The sequence below is a fragment of the Sorex fumeus genome, unplaced genomic scaffold, assembly GCF_029834395.1.
Source record: "Sorex fumeus unplaced genomic scaffold, SorFum_2.1 ptg000039l, whole genome shotgun sequence".
In the NCBI taxonomy this organism is placed as follows: Eukaryota; Metazoa; Chordata; class Mammalia; order Eulipotyphla; family Soricidae; genus Sorex; species Sorex fumeus.
In genome coordinates, this window is record NW_026606096.1 from 2,750,715 (window position 1) to 2,774,621 (window position 23,907).

The 23,907-nt window shown below is 47.4% G+C and overlaps 1 protein-coding gene across 1 annotated transcript; it reads left to right on the top strand.

Moving 5' to 3' along the window:
* Positions 1–4,757: 4,757 nt before the first annotated feature.
* CTSE (cathepsin E) lies at positions 4,758–16,100 on the top strand. Its single transcript, XM_056119168.1, has 9 exons — positions 4,758–4,831; positions 5,807–5,963; positions 6,383–6,500; positions 7,365–7,483; positions 9,033–9,232; positions 11,437–11,559; positions 13,521–13,662; positions 13,759–13,857; positions 15,936–16,100. Exons 1-9 carry the CDS (start codon positions 4,764–4,766, stop codon positions 16,098–16,100), a joined length of 1,191 nt encoding a protein of 396 aa, XP_055975143.1. The 5' UTR covers positions 4,758–4,763.
* Positions 16,101–23,907: the final 7,807 nt, after the last annotated feature.

Genomic DNA, 23,907 nt, shown 5'->3' on the forward strand with positions numbered 1-23,907 from the left:
TCAGTCAGCTGTGACTACCACTACTCCGCCAAAAAGAACCAGGGAGAGGTAACTCTGTACACCAAGACCATTAATGTGAACACATCCACTATATTACATTTAATTTTAATTAAAAATAAAAGCAGGCATGACATCAGATGCTTGTTCCAGTCCCTCTGTTGGGCAGGCCCTGGTACTTAGTCCTGATTTCTGCCATGCACTGGGTTGGGGACACCTATAAAGATTCATTCTGATGATGGTCTTGTGGGATCCTCACATCATGCTTTCCTACTGGAAGGGATTCGGGAGCTCCTCACAACTCAGTGTCACACAGCCATCTAAGCAGCAGGGTTGATACCCACCTTGCTCTATCTCCTTTTGGGGTCTGGGTTCAAGAATGAGCACAGAGGTTGGTGGGAGTAGGGGCTGCAGTACTCCTCAGCCCTCTAAAACTCAGAGAGGAACACCTAGGAAACCCATACCTTATGGAACGAGGAAAGAAACTTCCCAAGCTTAGACCTTGCTGACTGTATAATTCTGCTCTGAGAGGCACTTTCCTGGAATAGGGTGGACAATGGTTTTGGAAATGATTCAAACACTAAATTCTTGATATGGTAAGCTGTTAAGGACAATGGATCCTTCTAATTTCTAGTTGCATGAAAACAAGAGGCATTGCCAAACCAAAGCAGGCCAAGCCACCAGGCAAGCTTTTGTGCCAAGTGCTCAATTTTAGCAATAAACAAATAGCTCAGTATTCTTAAACTGTTCTTTTCCATTAAAAAAATTGAGGGGGGCTGGAGCAATGGAACAGTGGGTAGGGCATTTGCCTTGCACGCGGCTGACCCGGGTTTGATTCCCAGCATCCCATATGGTCCCCTGAGAATCGCCAGGAGTAATTTCTGAGTGCAAAACCAGGAATAACACTTGTGCATGCAGGGTGTGACCCAAAAAGCAAAAATTAATTAATTAATTGAGGGTCTTCTCAAACAGTGTTCAAGCCATCACAGGCCATTCCTTGTAATACTCAGCCAGCTGGGCCAAATGGCCTGGTGCTGGGACCCAAAGATGTCTAGGAGAGCTAATGGATGAAGACTCCCAAGACCACCCCAAAAGTACTTGGGGCCTTCATGGATATAAATGGTGATTCGGGGGTCACATGTAATAGAAGTGGAACCTAGATATCACACATGTAAAATATGAAACCCCTGACCCCTGTACTCTATCCCTAGCTCTTACACATTTATTTTTCACAATTTAGTGTAGAGTAGAAAGTAACCACCAGGTAACCACTAGCAGAGGGTTGCATGGAAGGATCTTTGAAACTGAATGCAATAATCCTTGCAGAGAGGTTCTTGGAAGAAAATAGTGGAAATATTTGCAAATACAAGCAATGAAAGGACTAGCGATAGCACAGCGGGTAGGGTGTCTGCCTTGCACACAGCCAACATGGCCGACCCGAGTTCGATTCCTCCGCCCCTCTCGGAGAGCCCGGCAAGCTACCGAGAGTATCTCGCCCGCACGGCAGAGCCTGCCAAGCTCCCCATGACTATTCGATATGCCAGACACAGTAACAACAAAGTCTCCAATGGAGACGTTACTGGGCCCGCTCGAGCAAATCGATGATCAACGGGAGGGCCTTTACTTTACTTTACTTAATGTGACACAGTGGTAGAGCATTTATTTTCATTTGTGAGGCTCTGGATTTGGTTCCAGCACCACATGGTCCCTGAGCACTATAGGGAGTTGTACTCAGTCCCTGAGCACCACCGGATGTGGCAGAAAAATTGGAAGAAATGAAAGAGCAGCTACATGATTTCTCTTCACACAGCTATTCCCACCACACTCCACCCTGCACACACCCATTTCTCTCGCAATGAAATGAGTTGATTTTTCCATCTTGCAGGAAATTTTTCTCTTGCTCCTCCCTCTCATCTATTCAGCCTCTGTTTTTCTCTTCCAGAAAAAAATTCTTAAACGGCTGACCCTGAAGATCATCCAATACAGAATGTCAACTTTAAAGTCAAACTAGCTTGGGTTTGTGCCCTGGATATTTTTTTAGGGAGGGAGGGGTCACGTCAGGCGATTCTCAGGAGTTACTCCTGGCTCTACACTCAGGAACCACTCCCGGAGATGCTCAGGGGACCATATGTGATGCTGGGGACCAAACCCAGGTCTGCTGCATGCAAGGCAAACTCTCTCCCCACTGTCCTATCATTCTGGCCCCCAATATTGCAAGTTATCTTTATCTTGTTCATAAAATGGGTTTTAAAAGAATATTGACTGGATGGGATTGGTGTAAAGGTTAAGTGTGTGTGTGTGTGTGTGTGTGTGTGTGTGTGTGTGTGTGTGTTTGCAGTAGAAGAAATCCAGGGTCTCACATACACAAGGCAAGTTCTCTACCACTGAGCTACATCCCTAGCCCTGAGTTAACTCATGCTTTTAAAGTCCTTAGTTCACAGCTGGCATGTAGTCTACACCCCGCAAGTGATCTTTGCTATTATTTCCTCATGCAGTCTCCTCATTTCATAGGAAATGAGGAAACTAGATTCAGAGAAATGTGCTTCATCTCCCTGCATTCAGCCAATTAGTCTCAGAGCCAAGTCAAGATCCCTGTAGCCCAGCCCAGCACTCTTTCCACAGTGCTACATACAATGTTATAGATTTTTTTCCTTCATTCATCAACTTTAAGCTTAAAGAGAATAGGATATTTCCATTTGTCATCTCCATTCTGAGCTGGTAAAGTTACTTGTGCAGGTCAAGAGTGTTGAGGGTTATTGAGACGAATTCTCAAGGTGCCAAGGCTGTTTCTTCCCTAGATCAGCTGCCAACAGAACCTTAGAGAAGCCACGAGTAACTGTCATGCTGACACGTGGTCTCTAGGACTGTGTCACCCAATAAAGTGATTCTATAGAGCACTGAGAAATTGTCCTCTAATTATCTGTTCACCTTCTGAAAACTGAAACTCTAGAGAGGAAAGATCGATTGGATAGTGTCACAGCCAATAGAAGTTAAATGTGCTATAAACAGACAAAACCTCTGCCTCAAACTAGTATCCCACCTGTATCCCAGAGAGCCTTTCATGATACCCTCTTACCAATGCCAACACTGAATCGTTGCAGTAGGTAAGTGAGGTTACTGGTGTTTGCAGAGAAAACTGAGCTGTTTAGTTCTATCCTCCTACCTGTGTCCCATGATCCTGATCCCTGGAGCTTCTCACAAATGACCCACGTGGTCTCTCCTCCAGTCAGTGTGGTTGGCTTGTGCCCACCAAACCCTCTACTCCCTTTTATTGTTTGGGGTAGGGGGCACTACTCCTGGCTCTGGGCTAAGGAATCACAACTGAATATACTTAGAAGATCACAGAGATGCCAGGGATCAAACCCAAGGTCTCCCACATGCAAAACATGCACTCATCCCACTGAGCTAGTCCTTCAGCCTCCACTCTTAGGGCAAAATCTGGGAATTGGGGAAGGTCAGAATTCTGGGTGAGGAGGAAAGGGTCATGGTTAAACTCATTTCACTAGTTCAGTGAGAATGTTGTAGAAAGATCACTGGCAGGAAATCAGGAGGCCCGAGTCCTAATCTGAGCACTGCATCTAAATGAATCACACATCCATAGGCTCATCTCTCTGTGCCCCCATTTTCCCACTTATGTGCAAGAATGTCTAGAGAAGCCACCTGGCAGAGGGTCTCTGCCGTAGCAACCTCAGTCCCCCTGAGACATGAACAGTTTCTCAAGTGCTTCTACATGTTTCTCTGCCATGTACTTGGTCCTTCCTTAAAGGTAGTAATTAGAAGACAAAACTAAGGCATTTTGTGGCAGGTCAATATGGTGAATGTAGCCAAATTAGTGCTGAAATAAATTGTCTCGGAACTCCAGAGGTGACCCAAAGGATTAGTGTTCATGCTTTGCATGTGAGAGGCCTAGTTCAATTCCCAGAACTACATGGTTCCCTGAGAATCACCAAGCTGAGAGAAGACCCTGAGCATAGCTGGATAAAGAAAGGAAAAGGAAACAGAGAAGAGGAGGGGAGGGGAGAGGACAGGAGGGGATGGGAGGGGACAGGAAGGGAGGGGAGAGGACAAGAGGGGAAGGGAGGGGATGAGAGGGGAGAGAGAAGAAGGTGGGAGGAGAAGAGGGGAGGGGAGAGGAAGGGGAGGGGTAGAAAAGAGGTGAGGAGTGGAGGGGAGGAGGTTATCCTTTTATGCTTTTAGAAGCTTAGGCAGGCCTTAGTTTAGTTCCAACTCTAAGTCTGTCTGCTGGACATCAGTGCTCACAGTCGCTATCTATAGACTTCCCAAGCCACTGACTGATGAGTACAGAATCAACCTAGCCCAGGTCTTCTGTCTCCTGCTCCAGATCTGGGCAGTGCTGGCATCTGGGACAGTGGTGATGGGCTCTGCTACCTGCATTTAGAGGGTTTGATTGACCTGAATCACAGACACTCCAGAAAGCAGAATCTGCCCTGTTAGGGGCGCTATGGCTATAGAGATGGCTTTATGGTGGGGGAGGGAGGGTCTCACATATTGGGGTAACAAGGTGTTCAGTCCAACACCTCCTCACCAGATCCTGCTGCCGAAGGGCACAGCTGTGGGTGTAGGTGGAACGCCCTGTCTCACACTCTGTTTACTCTGGGTCTGGCTACTGATTGACTCCAGACCATTATCTTTGGGACCAGGCTGGGCAGGGCAGATCTGAGAGGTCCCACCGCCCTGGAACAGATAAAGGAGAGAACCAAGGAAGGCCTTGGCACAGTGAGGAAGGAACCACTGGGAGACCCACAATGAAAGTGCTGCTCCTTTTGCTGCTGGTGTTCCTGGACCTGGGACAGGCCCAAGGGTCTCTCCATAGGTGAGTCTGGCCCCAGACTCTGGCCTCTAGGTTTAGCTGCCCTGGGAGAGGAAAGCTGATAGCAGAAAGAGGAGAGAGGGAGCTGGAGTTATAGTACTTATGCAAGGCATGTGGAACAGCTCAGACTCAATCCCTGGCACCCCATGGTTTTCTGAGCCCTGCCAGGAATTTTACCTGAGCACAGAGTCAGGAGTAAGCCCTGAGCACCAGAGGGTATGGCCCAAACACTCACCCATCACGAAAGAAAGAAAGAAAGAAAGAAAGAAAGAAAGAAAGAAAGAAAGAAAGAAAGAAAGAAAGAAAGAAGGGAGAGAGGGAGGGAGGGAGGAAGGGAGGGAGGGAAGGACGGAGGGAGGGAGGGTAAAAAGGAAATAAAGAAAAAGAAGCAAGGAAGGAAGAAGGGAGGGTGGGGAGGAAGGAAGGAAGGAAGGAAGGAAAGAAGGAAGGAAGGAAGGAAGGAAGGAAGGAAGGAAGGAAGGAAGGAAGGAAGGAAGGAATTGAGAGCTAGGAAAGACTTTCCCCAGGGCTTGCCTTGTATGGGCTCTCAGCTCCAGTCTGTGGCAGATTGGGTCCCTCTGCCTCTCCCCCACAGGGGCTACGTGCCTGAGTTTCTCTGTGTAGGGAAGAGAAAGAACTCTCCACTACGTTAGTCCATAAAGAACCTGAGTACCTGCTGAGGGGACTGGCCATTGCCACCACGCACAGGGTATCTGTCCCTTTAAATTACCCCCCATAGTTCCTATAGAACTCCTTCATCCACAGACCTGTTTTCCTGGCAGGTGTGAGGAGCCTATCTCCTGGGGATGTCCACCTCAGTCTGTGTGGCTGTCCAGGGCTTGTTCTGGGATGTTCTGGCCTAACCCTGACCCATTGCTTTGCAAATCTGCAACCCTGTCTGACACTGAGGACTGGCATGGGCAGATGAAGGGCAGAGAGGTCAGAAATGCAACCTTCCTCCCCTGGGTTTGTTCTCAGGGTGCCACTCAGGAGGCGCCAGTCCCTGCGGAAGAAACTCCGAGCACGGGGCCAGCTCTCTGAGTTCTGGAAAGCCCAGAGTCTGGACATGATCGAATACACAGAATCCTGCACGGTGGACCAGAGTGCCAATGAGCCCCTCATCAACTACCTGGATGTGAGACTGCAAAGGGGTTGGGAAAGGGCACTGAGGGGAAGGGGGTGGGCAGGATTGGCCAGGGCAGGACCAGTGGCAGCCAGTGTGACTAGGCACCCTGGGATGGCTCATACGCACAACCCCCTGGCATCTCTGGGACTCAGCTGAGCTAGTTCCAGTGTGCCCGCATGAACATGTGGTGGTCTCTGAAGGAGACAGGTCAGCTTCTGCTCTGAGCAGCACGCCCTCAGCAATGGCTGACCCTCCCAGTCCTGGCCCCTGACTGCAGAGCAGAAAAACAACTGCTCCCTGCTTGCTCGCAGGCCAGGAGACTGGGAAAATATTGCTACCAAGAGACCTCCTGACTCAGCTGCTTTCCCTTTTCTGGCCCCTCATCCCCACCACCAACATGTTCCACCTTCTCCCTCCATTTCCCACAGATGGAGTACTTCGGCACCATCTCCATTGGCTCTCCACCACAGAACTTCACTGTCATCTTCGACACAGGCTCCTCCAACCTCTGGGTCCCCTCTGTGTATTGCACCAGCCCCGCCTGCAGTAAGTGGGACCTGGAGCCCTAGTGTGGAATGACTTGGAGACCTCCCAGAAGGGGGGTGGGTGTCAAGACAGCCAGAAACTGACTTTCCTGCCACACCTGCAGCCCCTCTCCACTTCTGAATCTGCCTGTCCCTACAGAATCAGGGCTAGGCCAAAAAAGAGAGAAGGAGAGCTAAAAATGAATCTGCTTTCTAAGTTGTCAGCCTAATACTGACCAGGATTAATGAAACTCAGCTACTGAAAATGATTGATGACTCACCGCCTTTGGAACACCCACAAGGATGTGAGGAAAAGGTCCCTGCCATTGGTTATTTCTGGGGAATAGAGAGTGGGAGGGGCTCACTGTTTCAGGCATTGCTGGGGGCTTATCTCCTAACATACCCAGATGGAACTGGGGAGGGGCACTTGTGGGAGGGTTCATGAAGTCAGAGGTAACTAAGAAACTATAAGCTAAGGAAAGGTATGGAGACCAATTCTTGAGGCAGAATATCTTGGGAACCCCCACAGCAAAGCATCCTAAGGTTGAGCCTGAAGTCCAGAGTTGCTTCCTGGAACAGTAACTGTGACTGAGTTTCCTTTGAAGGCCAGACTCTCCCCCACACCCTTGGCAGAGATAAATGGTATCTGGCATCTGATGAATGGCACTTAACTTGGTGAGCCTCATGACGTCTCTGCAGACGACAGGCCCAGGACCAATGACTTGGAAGGCTAGCTCATGTGGTCAGGGAGATGAAGGCGCCATGGGTGGGGGCAGGAGGAGGCCAGAGTCACCTTTTCTGGTGGAATTGAGGGGAATGACCTCGCCTCTAAGATGATGGCAGAAGGTGAGGTCAGCAAGGCAAAAGCAGCACCCTTGCTCTGCAGAGACGCACGCCCAGTTCATTCCATCACAGTCGGACACATACAACGCACTGGGAAGTCACTTTTCCATTCAGTATGGGACTGGAAGCTTGTCTGGGATCACTGGAGCCGACGACGTCACTGTGAGTACAATCACATCACCTCTTCTCTGGGCAGACACTTGGGTGACTAGCTCTGTCAGAATACTTAGGGGAAGCAGAGCTGATTTCCAGGGATGGGGAGGCCTGGCCAGGCACTGCTTGCTGAGTAGGTCGCTCAGGGTTCTGAGTCCTTAGGGAGTCAGCAGGGGGAGGTTCCCATGGGAACAGAGTCTAGGCTGAGAGCCTGGTGGCTGCTGGACTCAAGACTTAGCCTCCATCTTAAAGACAAAGAGCAGTCAAGTGCTGCAACAAATGTCTTGACTCCAGAATAAAGAACTCCTACCAATCAATTTTAATACATAACCCACTTCACTCAAAAAGGTTATTCAATGTTGATTTTTGTCAATTAACCAGGAAATGCAAATTAAAATCCCAATGTAACCCTTTGCATATACAGAGAAGACTAAAATGGAACAAAAGATAGCAATGTTAGTGTTAAGAGGAATGTGGAACAACAGGAACTGTTGTTGAAACATAGATTGGTATAATCACATATTTACTGAGGCAAAACAAATGATCTACAGTTTCACTGCCAGGCTTATATCCAACATAAAATATATACATGTATCCTCCCAAAGACAGGTGCAGGGAGCACTATTAGCAATAGCCAAGACCAAGAAACTGTCCAAACATACATCAATGGTAGAAAGTATAATAAATAATAAATAAAGGCCCTCCCGTTGATCGTCGATTTGCTCGAGCGGGCCCAGTAACGTCTCCATTGGAGACTTTTGTTGTTACTGTGTCTGGCATATCGAATACTCTCGGTAGCTTGCCGGGCTCTCCGAGAGGGGCGGAGGAATCGAACTCGGGTCGGCCATGTTGGTCGCTTGTAAGGCAAACGCCCTACCCGCTGTGCTATCGCAATGCCCATGAGACAATAGCATGTGCAAATATAATTGTGAGTGACAGAAAACAGGTGCAAAAGAATTCAGACCACATGATTCCTTTACAATATAATTCAAAAATGAGCAAGTTATCTATGCTGTTAAAAGTCTGGAGACAGGGACTGGAGCAATAGCACAGCAAGTAGGGCATTTGCCTTGCATGTGGCCAACCTGGGTTCAATTCCCAGCATCCCATATGGTCCCCAAGCACTACCAGAAATAATTCCTGAGTGTGTGAGCCAGAAGTAACCCCTGTAAATTGCCCGGTGTGACCCAAAAAGAAAAAAAATGTCTGGAGACATACTGCGTCTGAGGGGGAATAGGATAATCACAAGGCGGACATGAAAGGACTTCTCTGACATTGTAATGTTCTGTTTGGAAGCTTACTTATATGGATCTGTGTAGATTTGTAAAAAAAAAAAAAAAGAAACCATTGAACTGTACACTTATAATTTTTGTATTCATTACTATACTTCAACTTCTTATGGTATGTATTAAAAAATTAAATGTGTGAAAATATGCCCCCAAAGCCTGTGCCCATTTAATCAAGGAAAACTAAACAGGAAGATTTAGCTCTAGAGAAGAGAGAAAATCTACACGAATCTGCCAATGAGCTGATCAAACTTTGGGTTTTCTCTGGTCAGGTGGAGGGACTGACCGTGGTTGGCCAGCAGTTTGGAGAGAGCGTCACCGAGCCAGGAAACACCTTTGTAAATGCAGAGTTTGATGGAATTCTGGGCCTGGGATACCCCTCTTTGGCTGTTGGGGGAGTCACCCCAGTTTTTGACAACATGATGGCCCAGAACCTGGTAGATGTGCCCATGTTTTCTGTGTACATGAGCAGGTAAGGCCCATCATGTCCACCAAGTTAAGGTCATTACAACCACAAGGGGTCATCTTGTAGTTCCTGCTATATGAACCCTAGTCTTAGCAATCTTAACAGCTGGTTCGAGTGCATTTTTGAGCTATTACCAGCTGTGTGCACTCGGGCAAAACACTTTACCTGAATAGTGAGGAAATAGAGTTAGCCTTATATGGTCTTGTGAAAAGCTATGAATGGGACCACCCATGGCTAAGTTAAGAAATCCTTGGGTCTGAATGGGCTGGAGCAATAGTACAGGCAGTAGGGCCTTGCATGCAGCCAACCTGACCCACCTGGTTCAATTCCTCCACCCCTCTCAGAGAGTCCAGCAAGCTACTGAGAGTATCTCACCCGCATGGCAAAGCTTGCCAAACACAGTAACAACAAGTCTCACAATGGAGATATTACTGGGCCCACTCGAGCAAATTGATGAACAATGGGAAGACAGTGACAGTGGGTCTGAATGTTCACTTATGCAATGAATAAATCTCTATCAAGTACCTATCACCAACTGAGCATCTTGTTGGGCACTAAAAGCACAAGAAAATAGGGTCATTTCAGTGTATGTATAGTGGGGAGAGCAGAAAAATAAATCAATAATAATATAATTACACCATTTATGGGTGAAATGATAAACTATAGTAGAATGCCTTCAGCATTGGCATTCCTTGAACACAGAGACAGGTATAAACCTGGAGCACAGCCAGGTGTGGTCCCAAAACAAAACAAAAAGATACACACACACACACACACACACACACACACACACACACGTGAGGGGGAACTGATTCTTGATGAGTGTAAGTTTTTATTTTGCAAACTGAAAAGGCTCTGGAGATTACTCTGAACTCTTAAAAATGGGAACATTGATAACCTTTATGTTGTGTGTGTTTTACCAGCTTTGGCATTATTTTAAATTGCTGCTGCCACTGGGCATTCTTCCCTGCGCCTGGGAGGCCCCACTCACCTTCATTCCCAAATCGGAAGGTTCTTCCCTTCCTGCCTCCTTCCCAGTGAGCCTGCTCAGAGCTTTCCCCACACTAGCCTCCTCCTTCTCTCTCTCATGGAGAGCCCAGCTTCCTCTCTACAGTGCGGCCTCTCCTAGGGCATAAATAAAGTGGGACCAGGCCAGACATAAGAGGGAGGACAGCTGGACCCCTCCATTTCCCCCTTACAGAACTTTTTGCCCCCTTCCAACCTGGGAAGACATTAGTAAGTGAAATAGCAGAGGTTTTGGAGCCAGTGGGACTAATATTGACATTCAGCCAGACATTTTCCTTGGTCCAGTTTCCTTAAATGACGCTAGGCCATGTTATCATGAAATGAGATTATGTAGGTCAAATTGTCAGCACAGCATTTCCTGTGAGGTCTGGAAAGGCCAGCTCCTCTTCTCGAGGACCCGAGACTCCCAGGACTCCCTCACCCGCCCCCCCGCCCCCATCCCGAGCCAAGTCCCACCTACCTCACTGCTCTGTCTTGCAAACTCCAAGTTGCCTTTCTTCTGATCATTTTCTTTCTGGAAATAAATCTGGTTTCTATCTTTTTCCTCTAGAATCCTGTTAGTGACAAAACATAGTCTGAGAAATCAGCACTACTGAAAACTGCATTTAAATTAGCCTTAATAAAGGAGAAAATAATGTGGAAAGTTCAGGAAGCTGCACTTCCATGTTGGGACTATATTTAGGAAAAAGATCTCTTGGTTTGGAGTGCAGGGGTGGGAGGGTACCATATTTTTTGCAGCTTTTTTTTCTAAACTAAGTCACCATGAGATACACACTTACAAAGCTGTTCATGATCGGGCTTCAGTCACAAAATATTCCAACACTCATCCCTGCACCAGTATGCATTTCCTACGACCAATGTCCCCAGTTTCCCTCCCACCACCTTCCTCCCCCAGCCTGTCTCTATGGGAGGCACTTTATTTCTTTCTTGCTCCTCTTGGGCAGAGACTGAGAGGTTATCATGCTCTCCCTCCCCCATACAGCCAAGAAGCAGGAGTACAATCACAAATCAGTTTCTATTCTTCTGCCCAGGTCCAATTTGTGGCAGTCAGAATCCCTGGCACAAAGACAAAGCCAACATATATGCCTTTCTCTGTCCTTGATTTGAGTGACAGAGCCAACTAAGGCTCATTCCCAGGCTTCCCAATGGCCCTTCCTTGACAATCTGTCTTTCTCTCCTTGCAGTAACCCAGAAGGTGGTGCGGGGAGTGAGCTGATTTTCGGAGGCTATGACCATTCCCATTTCTCTGGGAGCTTAAACTGGGTCCCGGTCACCAAGCAAGGCTATTGGCAGATCTCACTGGACTCGTGAGTGACCTCTGTGGAGAGATTTTATATGCTACCTGAATTGTATTGACTGAACCTATCTGACTGAACAGATACCTGTGAGGGACTGAAGATGTGTGGTTTTTAATTGTTGTGGGAGACATAATTGAACTATCATAGGATCCAGCAGTTTTTCTTCTGGGTATTTATAAAAAGTGAATGGGTGAGTGTGGGATTGTGCTAAGCAGAGATTCAGAAGGTTCCAGGGAAGCGAGCCAAGTACCAATCCTCAGCTTCTATCCTTATACACGTGGTGCACCTGTAATTCAACAGTCGACAACAGAGACACATTGCCACATACTTATATCAATCAACGTTCAGAAACACACAAAGCAAAAGACAAGTAATGGTAGGAGGTGAAAAGGGACTTTTGTATAATACGTGAGACATATGAGACATAATAGATAATGCAGATTATCACAGATAATTCAGATAATTCATAGGATTCAGAAATTTCATTGCTGGCTATTTATACAAAGTAAATTGGATTATTATGTCAGAGAGATCTCTATGTCCCCATGTCCCCTACATTAAGAACTATGGCACACATGCATACATATGATAAAATTCAGTTATAAAAGAAAGAAAACCTGGCATCTGTGACATGGCTGGCCTTGAGGACATCAGAGAAATGCAAATGCTATGTGACCTTATGTATGAAATAGAAATACAATAGAAATAGAAAATAGAAGTAAATAAAACACAAAATAAGAAATCATATTTATGATAACCAAAGACAGGGAGCAAAAGAATTGGGTAAAGGTGGTAAAAAAGGCTCAAACTTCTAAGTATAAGGCTAGAAGTATTTGCCATGCAATGTCCCCCATTGTGACTACTGGTCAGCACTGCTGTATGGTACACTTGGAAGTTGCTAGGAGACTAGATCTTAAGAGTTATCAGCACGAAAAACAGCTTATAACTGTATGCGATCACGGTTGTTAACTAACGTCATTGTGGGAACCATTTGTAATTTGTTTTTATGTCAAATCATTCAAGCCTTCCCCTTAAACTTAGAAGTATTGCATATCAATTATAAAACTTGGGGAAGGGAGTAAAACATGCATACAAGTCACTGCCATCTGAGGTGGACAGTAGTCAATACCCCAGAGAGGTGCACCAGAGTGGCCCAAGAGGTGGGACAAGACAAGACAGCCTCTGTAGGAAAAACTCCTCAAGATCTTATAAAGAATGGCACTTCAGTGGAGCCTTGGCAAGTGCCTGGGCAGGAGCAAGTTAGGCAAGTGGTCTAGACCCCAGCCACTTTCCTAGAACTGTCCTAGACAATGAAGAGACTCAAGAAAGTATTATTCAGACTCAGTTCCACCAAGAAATAGTTCCTGCAAGGTGCCACTCTGTGAACACAAACCAAAAAGTCACAACATTCACTCTCTGCAGAGGTATTTTCTTTTTGCTTTTTTGGGGTCCACCCAGTGATGCTCAGGGGTTACTCCTGAATTGCTCCTGGCAGTGCTTGGGGGACCATATGGGATGCCGGGGATTGAACTTGAGTCGGCTGCCTGCAAGGCAAATGCCCTACCCACTGTACTATCTATTGCTCCGGCTCTGCAGAGGTATTTTCAAACAGAGGGATTATCTGGTGATGGATTATTACATTGCTAAAAGGGACCATGACCTACACTTTCCAATGAAAAGGAATAAAATAGAAAATGTTATGTCACATATGAAGATTAGGTAATTGGGTGCTGTTCATGAAACTTTAATTCAAGTGCTTGTATATTTGTGCTGGGTCAAGAAGCAACCTGACTCTTACTATAGATTTCAGCCCAAAGGATTTGGAAATGCTTGTGTGGTGAGAGACCCCAAAATGAAGCACTGTGTGTGAGTCTTAGCACAGGGAGAGCCCGGGGTGGGGGGTGAAAACTGCAGCGAGACAGGGGGGCTTTGGGGTGTTGCAAATCTGATGATGCTTCCTTTGCCTGCAGAATCCAGGTGGGAGGCACAGTGATGTTCTGCTCCAGGGGCTGCCAAGCCATCGTGGACACAGGGACCTCCCTCATCACAGGCCCCTCAAAGGAGATCAAACACCTGCAAAGGGCCATCGGGGCACAGCCGGTGGATGGAGAAGTGAGTGCTTGCTGGGTTGCAGAGGGCGCAGCAGGCAGGAAAGGCTGTCTTCCAGGAGCAAGGAGTCCTAAGTGAATCCTCTATATTCCATTTCAGTATGCAATGGAGTGTGACAACCTCAACGTCATGCCCGATGTCACCTTCACCATCAATGGAATCCCCTACACCCTCCAACCAACTGCCTACACCCTTCTGGTAACAACTGTTTCCTCTTTATGCTAGTTCTCAAATAGTCAGGCAGCATTTCCTCACACCCTCCCCCCCCCCCCAGGCCTCTCTCCCTACTCTGAAGCACAGTCCCTCTGAGGGACACAGGATGCCCATAGTGGAAAGACCCCTGGGCTGCTTCTCTCAATTCTTGTTGTGCCGTGAAGTAGCAGGAAACTCCAGACAAGAAACTTAAGGAGATTTTCTGACCATGTCACCAGGACTTTTAAACTGACAGTGTTTCATCACTTCCCAGTCAGGTAGACAGAAGCTATTTTACTATCCCATTTTACAGTTGAGGATATAGAGACTTAGAGAATTACTGGGTTGAAATTATGAGTTGCTTGGGCTGAAAAGGGCATACGGAATACGGTTATATCTCTTCAAACATTCACACTAGCATTCTAGCATTCTCCTCCAACAAGATTGTGGCCTTTACTGCCACAAACATAAATTCTATATTTGAAGGGTGAGATAGAGAGAGAACTCTGGGTATTCTGGAAACCGGCCATCACTCCACACTACCATTGACAGGATTTCCAACATGCCGTTCACTGGCAACGCTTCACTTTGCTCACTTTCCCCTAGAGTGGCTCAAGCTTCAGAGGGAACACTAAGGCACGGAACAAGAGACTTAGCATTCCTACCCCACCACACTCCAGTCTAGCAACCCTTCCAAACACAATCGACAGTGCAAGTGAAACTGTTGACTAAAAGCACAGCTTCACACCAACTCCCCAAGGCTCCTCCAACAGAAAACTCTGGCATGACCCTGTGGGCACCAGACTCAGGTCAAGTCAACCCTGCAGCTGGGCCAAGTTCATCGGTCTTGTCATCATTGTCACACCAGCACTCCAATACTCTCCACCTTCACCTTACGTGATCCTGATGTGTGCCCAATCCTGGCCTATGTCACTTGGTACCGTGTGCCTTTTCCGCCTTCATATGTCAGGGCCACCTCAGTCATTAGACTTTGTGGTAATAATATTGAATTTTTATCTCCTCCTCTCAAACAAGTTTTCCATCTTCTCAGAATCAACATCAGATTTCCAAGGGTTATTTGAAAGAGTTTGCCTAATGGTTAGACCCACATTTGCTACAGTTTTTGCTGTAAGGCGAAACTAAAGGTGTTCCTAAACTGAAAACTAAGGTTGGGGGCACTGATGCTCTACTAATGGAGCCATAGACACCTTACTGCCCGCAAGGGTCCACTCATTATCCTTCCCAGAGCATCGACAACAAAAGTCAAGGCCAGCCAGGCAAACAGTAGCTTCTCTCCTATAGAGAAATTAAGACCAGAAGGCTGGAGCTATTGTATAGTGGGTGCTTGCAATGTACACACGATCTGGGTTTGATCCCCAGCAGCACATATGGTTCCCTGAGCACCTCCAGAAGTCAGATTCCTGAGTGCAGAGCCAGGAATAAGCCCTAAGCACAGCCATGTGTGGCTCTAAAACGAAGAAGAAGAAGAAGAAGAAGAAGAAGAAGAAGAAGAAGAAGAAGAAGAAGAAGAAGAAGAAGAAGAAGAAGAAGAAGAAGAAGAAGAAGAAGAAGAAGAAGAAGAAGAAGAAGAAATAGTGGTAGTAGTAGTAGTACTGGCAGTAGTGGTAGTGGCAGTAGTGGTGGTAGCAGCAGCAGTAGCAGTGACCTTCATCAAAAGTTTAAAAAGCCCAAATTTAAGGGTACAGGTTATCTTCTGATCATGCAATCACACAGCAAGACTTTGGTTTGCCCAGTTATAAAGTCTTGGATAGATCTAAGGAAGGATTAAACCAACTAAGCTAAGGATTAACCAATGAGCAATTCTCACAATCCTAGAACTCAGATTCCTAGGCCCACACACGTAAATTTGTGCAGACACTTGACTAAGGAAACCAGGCTAGAAATTTGTGGAGCAGGAAGAAGAACCAACCAGCCTGCCCAAACTACAAAGTGACTGTCCAAGCTCACAGCGCACAGCAGAGTCTAACACACACACACACACACACACACACACACACACACACACACACACACACACACTCCCTCCTCCCACGCATTCTCTCACCTGCTCCTTTCCTGCCCAGGACTTTGTCGATGGGATGAACTTCTGCAGCAGCGGCTTTCAAGGTCTTGACATCCAGCCTCCAGATGGGCCCCTCTGGATCCTGGGTGATGTCTTTATTAGACAGTTTTACTCCGTGTTTGACCGTGGGAATAACCTGGTCGGGTTGGCCCCAGCAATACCCTGAGTTCCTTGAGTCTATGTTATCTGCTGCTCCTTGGAACTTCTCAAGGGTCTGTTGGGCTGGGGCCTGTCAAAAGGCCATTTTCAATAGAAGGCAGCTGTGCCAGAGATGAATTTGAATTAAGACCAAACATGTTGGTCATGGTAAGACCAGCATGAGAAGTCTTTTACCCATCCACCTCACACACATTGCAAACAAATAAAGGCATGTGAAGTTAAGTTAAATGATTTCTTGTGGCTTTCTGCTAACTTTTTATCATGGAAATCTCTAAACATACTCACCAGCAAAGATTCTTCTGAAACCAGTTCCTGCACCCTCTCAGCCTGAATCCTTTGCTCAGGCCTATTTTATCTGCCACTGCCCTCTCCTCTCTCCAGTGCTACATTCCTGGACATTTTTTTCTTTTTTTTTAAATTTTTATTAGTGAGACATCATGAAGTACAGTTGTAGATTTACAAATTTTTGTGCTTGGGTTTCAATTATACAATGATCAATTACCCATCCCTTCACCAGTGCCCATTTCCCACCACCACGGATCCCAGTATCCCTCCCACCCCCATCCCCACCCTTCCCACCCTGCCTCTGTGGCAGGGCATTCCCTTATTCCTGGACATTTTTATGAAAATTCTCGGCATCATATCACCTTGTCACAAGTCCTAATACCCTCAAATAATGTAGTTAGTATTTGAATTTGCCTATTGACTCAGAAATGGTCATTTTTTATAGCTGACTTGTTTGTATCAAGATTCCAAGTCCACAAACTGTGTTTATTTGAAATTTCTTTTGTTCTTTTCATCGGCAAGTTTCACCACATTCTTAACTTGACAGGTTGAAACCCAGAGTGGTTGTGGGTGTGATTCTCAGAGTTAGCCTTTTTTATAAATTGATAGGTAAAACCACAGGCCTGATTTTGTGACAGAAATACTTCTTCAGTGGTGCTGAATACCATGAAGGGACAAAGAAACCCAATGTTGGTAGTGTCAGGACTGGGTGGGTGCCAGAGTTCGCTCACCCAGCCCTGGTAAAGGGTCTCCAACTTTTACCTAGAAGGTCTCAGCAGACACAGAATCATCTGCTTAGATTCACTGCTGGCTAGGGTTCAAAATAGGGAATTTTAAATTCCACTTTTCCTTCTGTTTGCTGAGATTCTTCAATTTTAAAATGATTTTTAAGAACCAGAGAAATAGCACAGGGGTTAACAAACAAGCCCTGAGCACTGCTGGGTATGCCAGTCCCTGCCAATAGTAACCTTTATCAACTACTTGCTCACTCAGTCAGGAAGGTCAAGGTAATCACTGGTCCATGGGGCTTTTATTTCTCTACCGAAGTCAGAATTGTGAGAGTATTTCAATTTATTGTCATTCTTTATTGTTAGTCTGGGGACTGTATGGGGTGCCAAGTACTGAATCCAGGTTGGCCACGTTCAAGGCAAGTATCCTACCTGTTGTATTAATTCACAAGCCCCTTATTAGAGCTTTTAAAGACTTACTAATCACCTTAGACAGTTATCTCCAATGAACTTACGACAATCTTAGGACAGAGCTGTCTGGGCCTGTTTTCCCAAGGAATCCTGATCTGTGTAGAACGCTTATATGTTTGTTCTAAATGAAAATATTTCCTAGTCCATGGAGTTAGAGAATTTGCTAACTAACAAGTAACTGGACACAGCTTCAAGGCAGAGCGAGCTGCCCCACTGCAGGGAATCCACCATGCAGCAATGCCATGCAGCTCCTTTCCTGCAGAAAAAAGAGGCCTACCCAGTAGTCACGTCCACTCATATACCTAAAGGAGAATGTCCACACAAAATGAGGACTCAGTGAACCCTTTCCCTGGGAGTCCTCACCAAGACACACCCCATTTAGGGGGATTTTTTTTTTTTACTGAGACATCATGAGGTACAGTTGTAGACTTACAAATTTTCATGTTTGGGTTTCAGTAATACAATGATCAAGTACTCATCCCTCCACCAGTGCCCATCCTCAACCACCAATGAACCCAGTAGCCCTCCCATCCCCACCCCATCTCCCCCACCCCACCCCTCCTCTGTGGTAGAGCATTCCCTTTTGCTCTCTCTTTCTTTTAGGGTGTTGTGGTTTGCAATAGAGGTATTGAGTGACTATCATGTTCGGTCTGTAGTCTACTTTCAGCAAGCATCTCATATCTCAAGTGAGTCTTCCAAACATCCTTTACTTGGTGTTCCCTTCTCTATCTGAGCTGTGTTTTAGGGGGATCTTTTGTCACCAAAAATAACTTGCTTTTCTTTTCCTTGCTTCTGTTTTGCCCTTGGAGATGTTCAAACTGATAAGCATTACTGTCAGTGCTAAGTTGTTTTGTGCGGATGTTCTCTTTTAGGTATGTGAGTGGACGTGGCTACTGGGCAGGCTTCTTCTTTCTGAAGGTATTGCTGCATGGTGGATTCCCTGCAGTGGGGTAGCTCGCTCTGACTCGGAGCTGTGTCCAGTTAGATGTTATTAGAAAATCCTCTCAATAGCCTTCCATGCACTTTGCAGAGGGACTTCACACAGTCCAGTACATTTTGATTCTGTGCCAGGAGCTAAAGCCAAGTACTCTGCTGTCCGAGATAGGTTTCGACTCTCCCTTCACACAGCTGGGACAGGTGTTCTCATGAACTGGGCCACTTCCTCCTTGCTCTGAGAGATCCACCTGCCAGAGCTGTGCAGATGCCATTTAACTCAACCAGTGAGAAGAACCAGCTCCTGAGTGAGCCTTCCTTCCCATAATCATCATTTTTAATGAAGACAATGGCTACAGTACACTATGATGCCATTGGATGAATTATTCTTCTCAGGGTTCATTCTGAACAGCTGGTCCATATGAACTGTGTGAGCAATTCAAGAGAGCAGAGCAGCTACACACACACACACACACACACACACACAGGCTCAGGGTCAGACAAACTTGGTCCCTGACACTGCCATGGGGCCATTGCACCTCCATTTGTTTGACTGTAAAATGGGTTCAATTAGTAGTAACCCCCTCCTGGTGCTAGTGTGAGGACTAGAAAGCAGAAGGCCATGGTTTTTACTTAGCCATGTACATGCCTACAGGCACACACAGCCCACCCCACCCCCCTTTACCCAGCAAATGCACAGGCAAACTTCATGAAAAGCAGAAGGTACCTAGTAAAATATGCTTAATGACTCTTCCTCTAAAATGAAGCACCCAAGAACCCAGTAGGGGCCGTCTTTGTATGAGCAGGACCCCCCTCCGGTTTTGAATGTATGGCCTGGTGGCTGGAGGTTCAGGAGCCCAAGACGCAGGGCCTGGGGTCTGAGGAAGATGTTCCACCAGCCCACAAGCAGTGGGAGCCAGGAAAGCGCAGCTCTGTCAGCATGGGCTCAGCGTGGACTTAGAGTGGACTCAGTGTGGGCCATTTTCTGCAGCTGACACCCTATTCAGCCCTGTAGCAGATGGTGTGTCCCAGATGGCTCTTTGCTCTGGATGCCCTCCATGTCTGTGAGGGATGCTGATCCCTCGAACCCAGAGCCTTGTCCATGGCTGACACTGGACACAGGTGTCCCACCTCTCCAGGATGGAACAGGGCTTTAGTAACCAGGGACCACTGACAGTGTGGCATTAAAATACATGCTATGCTTGAAGTCAGATCCAGGCCAAAATCCAGGGCTGCAGGGTCTGCCCACCTCCAAGATGGCAAGGTGGGCCCTTCTGGCTCTGTGACCTCTGGCAGAGTGAGCAATGCGGGGAGCAGGACAGGTGTGTTGGCAGCACTGCTGAGCCCACACCTTATGGTGCTTGCCTTGTGTCTACACCTGTGTCTCTTCTGACAAGGATGCCAGTCTTGCAGGGCCAGAGACCCACCCTCCCAGTCTCTGTGGGGGAGGTGGTTAGGACCCCACATACCTCCTAGGAGGGATCATGGTTCAACCTATACCAGACCCTTTGCCAATGAATTGCTCTTCTAGTTGAGTTTTGACTTCTTAAAGTTCTTTCCAGAACTTTCTGTATTTTGTTTTCCTGTTCTATTCTCTCCCCCCCCCCCCCCAACGAATTTGTAGATCTGGCAGAGCAGATTTTATAACCAGGTTTACTAGATGAGGAATTTGGAGAGTAAAACAGAGAAGTACCCTCCCAAAAGCAGAGGTGAAAGGGGAACCCCCATCTTGTGAAAGCTACTAATCTACTCCGAATCTACTGCTTCTAATTCACTCCTCTCCCTGGACCCCCGTATGCATTAAGCCAGCTCATCTGCAGTGCGAGGACAGCAAGTGGATTGTAGTCAGCTCCCCAAAAAGCTCCTTCTAAAAATAAAGATACGCTGGCTGCAGAGAGATGTAGCTGCTGATCTCGAGAGGATGCGGGCCGCTGTCTGCTCCTTGGGGGACATAGGCTGCTCTCATAGCCCACTGCTTCCTTGAGGCCCTGCCTTTGAGCATCTGCCACTCCTTCCCGAGTGAGCCTGGTGGGCTGCCTATCCACAGACACTACAGGGATGAACTCAGGTCTGCATGAAGGTGAGCAGATGGCCTGGCCATGGGTCAACAGTCTCAGGGCATCTGATGTCTTTGAAGCAAAGCTCCAAAACTTGCTCAGCGATATGGGCAGGAAGAACATGAGCCTGTGAGGTCGGGTAGAACATATACTTCGGAATACACCTTGGGTACCCGATCTGAGAACAAGAGGGCAAATTTTGGAGCTACTAGTCCCCCACCCACCCAAGTTCTTACACCACAGCAGCCTCTTTTCTTGTCAGATAAAGCTATAAACTCCCAAATCTTGGTTACTGCATCAGGAGGAAGCCAAGAGCTGGTCTCCTTCCGTCTTATCAGTCCCAGGGGCCAAGCTAGTACAGTGGGTAGGGTGTTGCCTTGCATACGACCCATCCAAGTTTGATCTCTGGCACCCCAGATGGTTCCCTGAACAGCATCAGAACTGATCCCTCAGTACGGAGCCAGGAGTGAGTCCTGAGCACAGCTGAGCGTGTTCCTAGCCCCACTCTCCCCACAAAATCTTGTCACTCCCACACAACCTGGGACAGAGCCCACCCTGCATCCCTGAGATAGGAAAGGATGCATGTCCTGTGAGGGGTCTGACTGGGTCAGGATTCGCAAAAGCTCAGTGCTGGCAGGGTGCTTCCTGTTTGCCTGGACACCTTACAGACAGGAGCTGTTTTGTTCACTGCTCTATTCATTGACCAATGGGAGCAGTCCCTGGCCCTGGGTGGAAGGAAAATGCCCCCTAGCAAAGGCCTGGCAGCTAGAGGGAGCTCAGTATCTGCCTCACCAGACTCCGGTTCTTTCTCCCTTTATCCATCCTCCTACCACACCTCAGAGACAAAGTCTGGGAGTGTGGCCTTTGGAGGTGATGCCTTTCTAAGTGATGCCTTCCAAACCTAGGAGCTTTTCACATCGAGTATCTTTGCTTGTGACCCTGCTCACAGTAGGGCCAGGTCTAATCCTAGAATCATTTATTTACCCTACAAATAGTTATGGATCCCTCTCTTAGTCTAGTATCCCTGAGAAAACAAATTTTTAATACCTGAGTCAGATGCTCATACGAAACCTTTTACTAGGAAGTTAATACAAAGGAAGCAAAAGTAGAGAAAGGGAAGTGAGGGAGAGAAGGGGAATGAAAACAAATTCCAGGTTGACTGTCAATTTGCAATGAACACAGCTCTTGCTGGGTGCCACAAACCAACTGCAGCAAGATTCTGACCACACGCAGCTCCCAGGGTCAGTGACCACTGGTGGTCGGGAGGAGGGGAAAGGGGTGATCTTGAACTTTGTGTGTTCTTTGCTCTTCTACCTCAGTTGGTCAAGGTCTTGCCTATAGCATTTCATTCCCATTCCTCCTATTTGTTTCTCCTCAGCAGGGAGCTGGTGTTGAGCTAGAACTTCTGCGACCAGTAGCCCTCTGGGCTGTAGGCCCAGATCCCTTTTCTTCTCAGCTGGGAGCCAGGTTACTTGATCTGTAGTAGGGGTGCTGGTAGATCTGGGACCTGGACACAGCTGGAGTCATCCCCAGTTTTGCTTCCACCAGAAGCTGAGGCTGGGCAGGCTTGGGTCAGAAGCAGATACTGGAGAGCATCTGGGCGAGACAGAGCTCACCCTTAAGTGTGTCGTGGAAATGTCCTGCTGGCATCTCAACCTCAGTGACACAAAATGGGAAGCCCTGTCCCTTTGCATCTCCCTATGCACCCATCTTGGGCCTCCTTGGCATACACTTGCACTATACAGACTCTATGTACAGAGCCAAGACTTACCCCTCTGCCAGCCTCCTGCCTCCCCATCGCAGCATATCTGTTGACTGAACTGATATTTTCTGAGAACCCTCCGAATGCCACGGAAGAGCAGAGGTGAGTGTCTCACTTTCCACTGCCTGCATAGCCCAGCTTGGTGCTGTCCGGAGAAGGAAACCCCTAAGCCACATCAGCTGGATGATGGAACCAGTCACCCACTTCCCCTTCACAACAACTCTGGGGCTCGCTACAAAACTGATTTTATGAGGGCCAGAGACATAACAGGCTGAATGCATGTGTTTTGTATGCAGGATGCCTAGGTTCCATTCTGAGCACCACCCGAAATGGCCCTTGAGTATGCCTCCCCTCAAACACACACACACACACACACACACACACACACACACACACACACTAGACACAAGGGCCAGGAAGATTGCTCCAGGGTGGGAAGCCTGCCTTATGAGCCGGGGGAAAGGCAGCTGGGATAGCGAAGGGAATGATAGTTGGATTTCTCGGAATGGGAGATGTGTGCTGAAAGTAGAAAAAGGACCAAACATGATGGCCTCTTATTATCTGTATTGCAAACCATAATGTCCATAAGTTAAGAGAGAGTAAGAGGGAAATTGTCTGCCATAGAGGCAGGGGGAGGGGTGGGATGGCGGGGGTGATGGTAGTGGTAGTGGTGGTGGATATTGGGGACATTGGTGGTGGAAAATGTATCCTGGTGGAGAGATGTGTGTTTGATCATTGTATGACTGAAACTCAAACACAAAAGCTTTGTAACTGTAGCACACGGTGATTCGATAAAAAATAAATAAATTCAAAAAAAAAGAAAACACACACACAGAGAAAAACAAAAACACCAAATTACTTCTGGGATTTGTCCCTGTCCCCACACCCTAGTCCCTTTCTCTCCTCGGGGTTATTTTGAGGTCTTCTCAGGCTCTGATGCATTTCTGTATTCTGGCCTGAGTGGCATCCTAGCTCGCTCCCCACCTATCAGTGGCCCCACAGCACCCCCTGCCCCCTGGAATCCACAATATATCTCTGCATCCATTTGTATCTGTTTTCCAGACCAAAGCAAGTCCCACTCACACCTGCACCCTGGTCTGAGATTCTTTCTCTTCTTCACAAGAAGAGCAAGTTCCCCCAAGTGAGCCCTTTCCACCAGAGTTGAGGCATCTGGAGGAGGTGACAGTCCTGGTTCCACAGACAGCCAGGGGGAAGTCCCAGCCCTGGGGCAGGCTGCTGAGGTGGGCACCCCAACCGTAGTCTTTCTGCTCCCACCCCAGCTCCTCACAGGGATTCGCGTGCTGCCCCCACCACCTTGACCCCCAGATCACCTCTTCTTGTGTGAAATGTATCTTGTACTCCACTTATCACTCACTTTCCTGTCCTGCTCATCCCTCAGGCTTCAGTTCAAACCTCCTTTCCACGAGCCCTCTTTAATGAGATGCCCCTATAACCAGAATTCACCTCTGCTCCCATCCCTTTCACTGCATTTCTCAGATCATTATTTGCACTGTGATAAAAAGCAAGTAATCATTTTGTGTCCCTCACAGGCTCTGTCAGGGCTGGGTGAATATGCAG

Bases quoted from the DNA above. Each gene is read 5' to 3' on its own strand.
- CTSE (XM_056119168.1), top strand. From the start codon at position 4,764: ATGAAAGTGCTGCTCCTTTTGCTGCTGGTGTTCCTGGACCTGGGACAG. The intron at 7,484-9,032 runs GTGAGTACAATC...TTCTCTGGTCAG, and splicing joins CTGGAGCCGACGACGTCACT to GTGGAGGGACTGACCGTGGT. The intron at 9,233-11,436 runs GTAAGGCCCATC...CTCTCCTTGCAG, and splicing joins TTTTCTGTGTACATGAGCAG to TAACCCAGAAGGTGGTGCGG.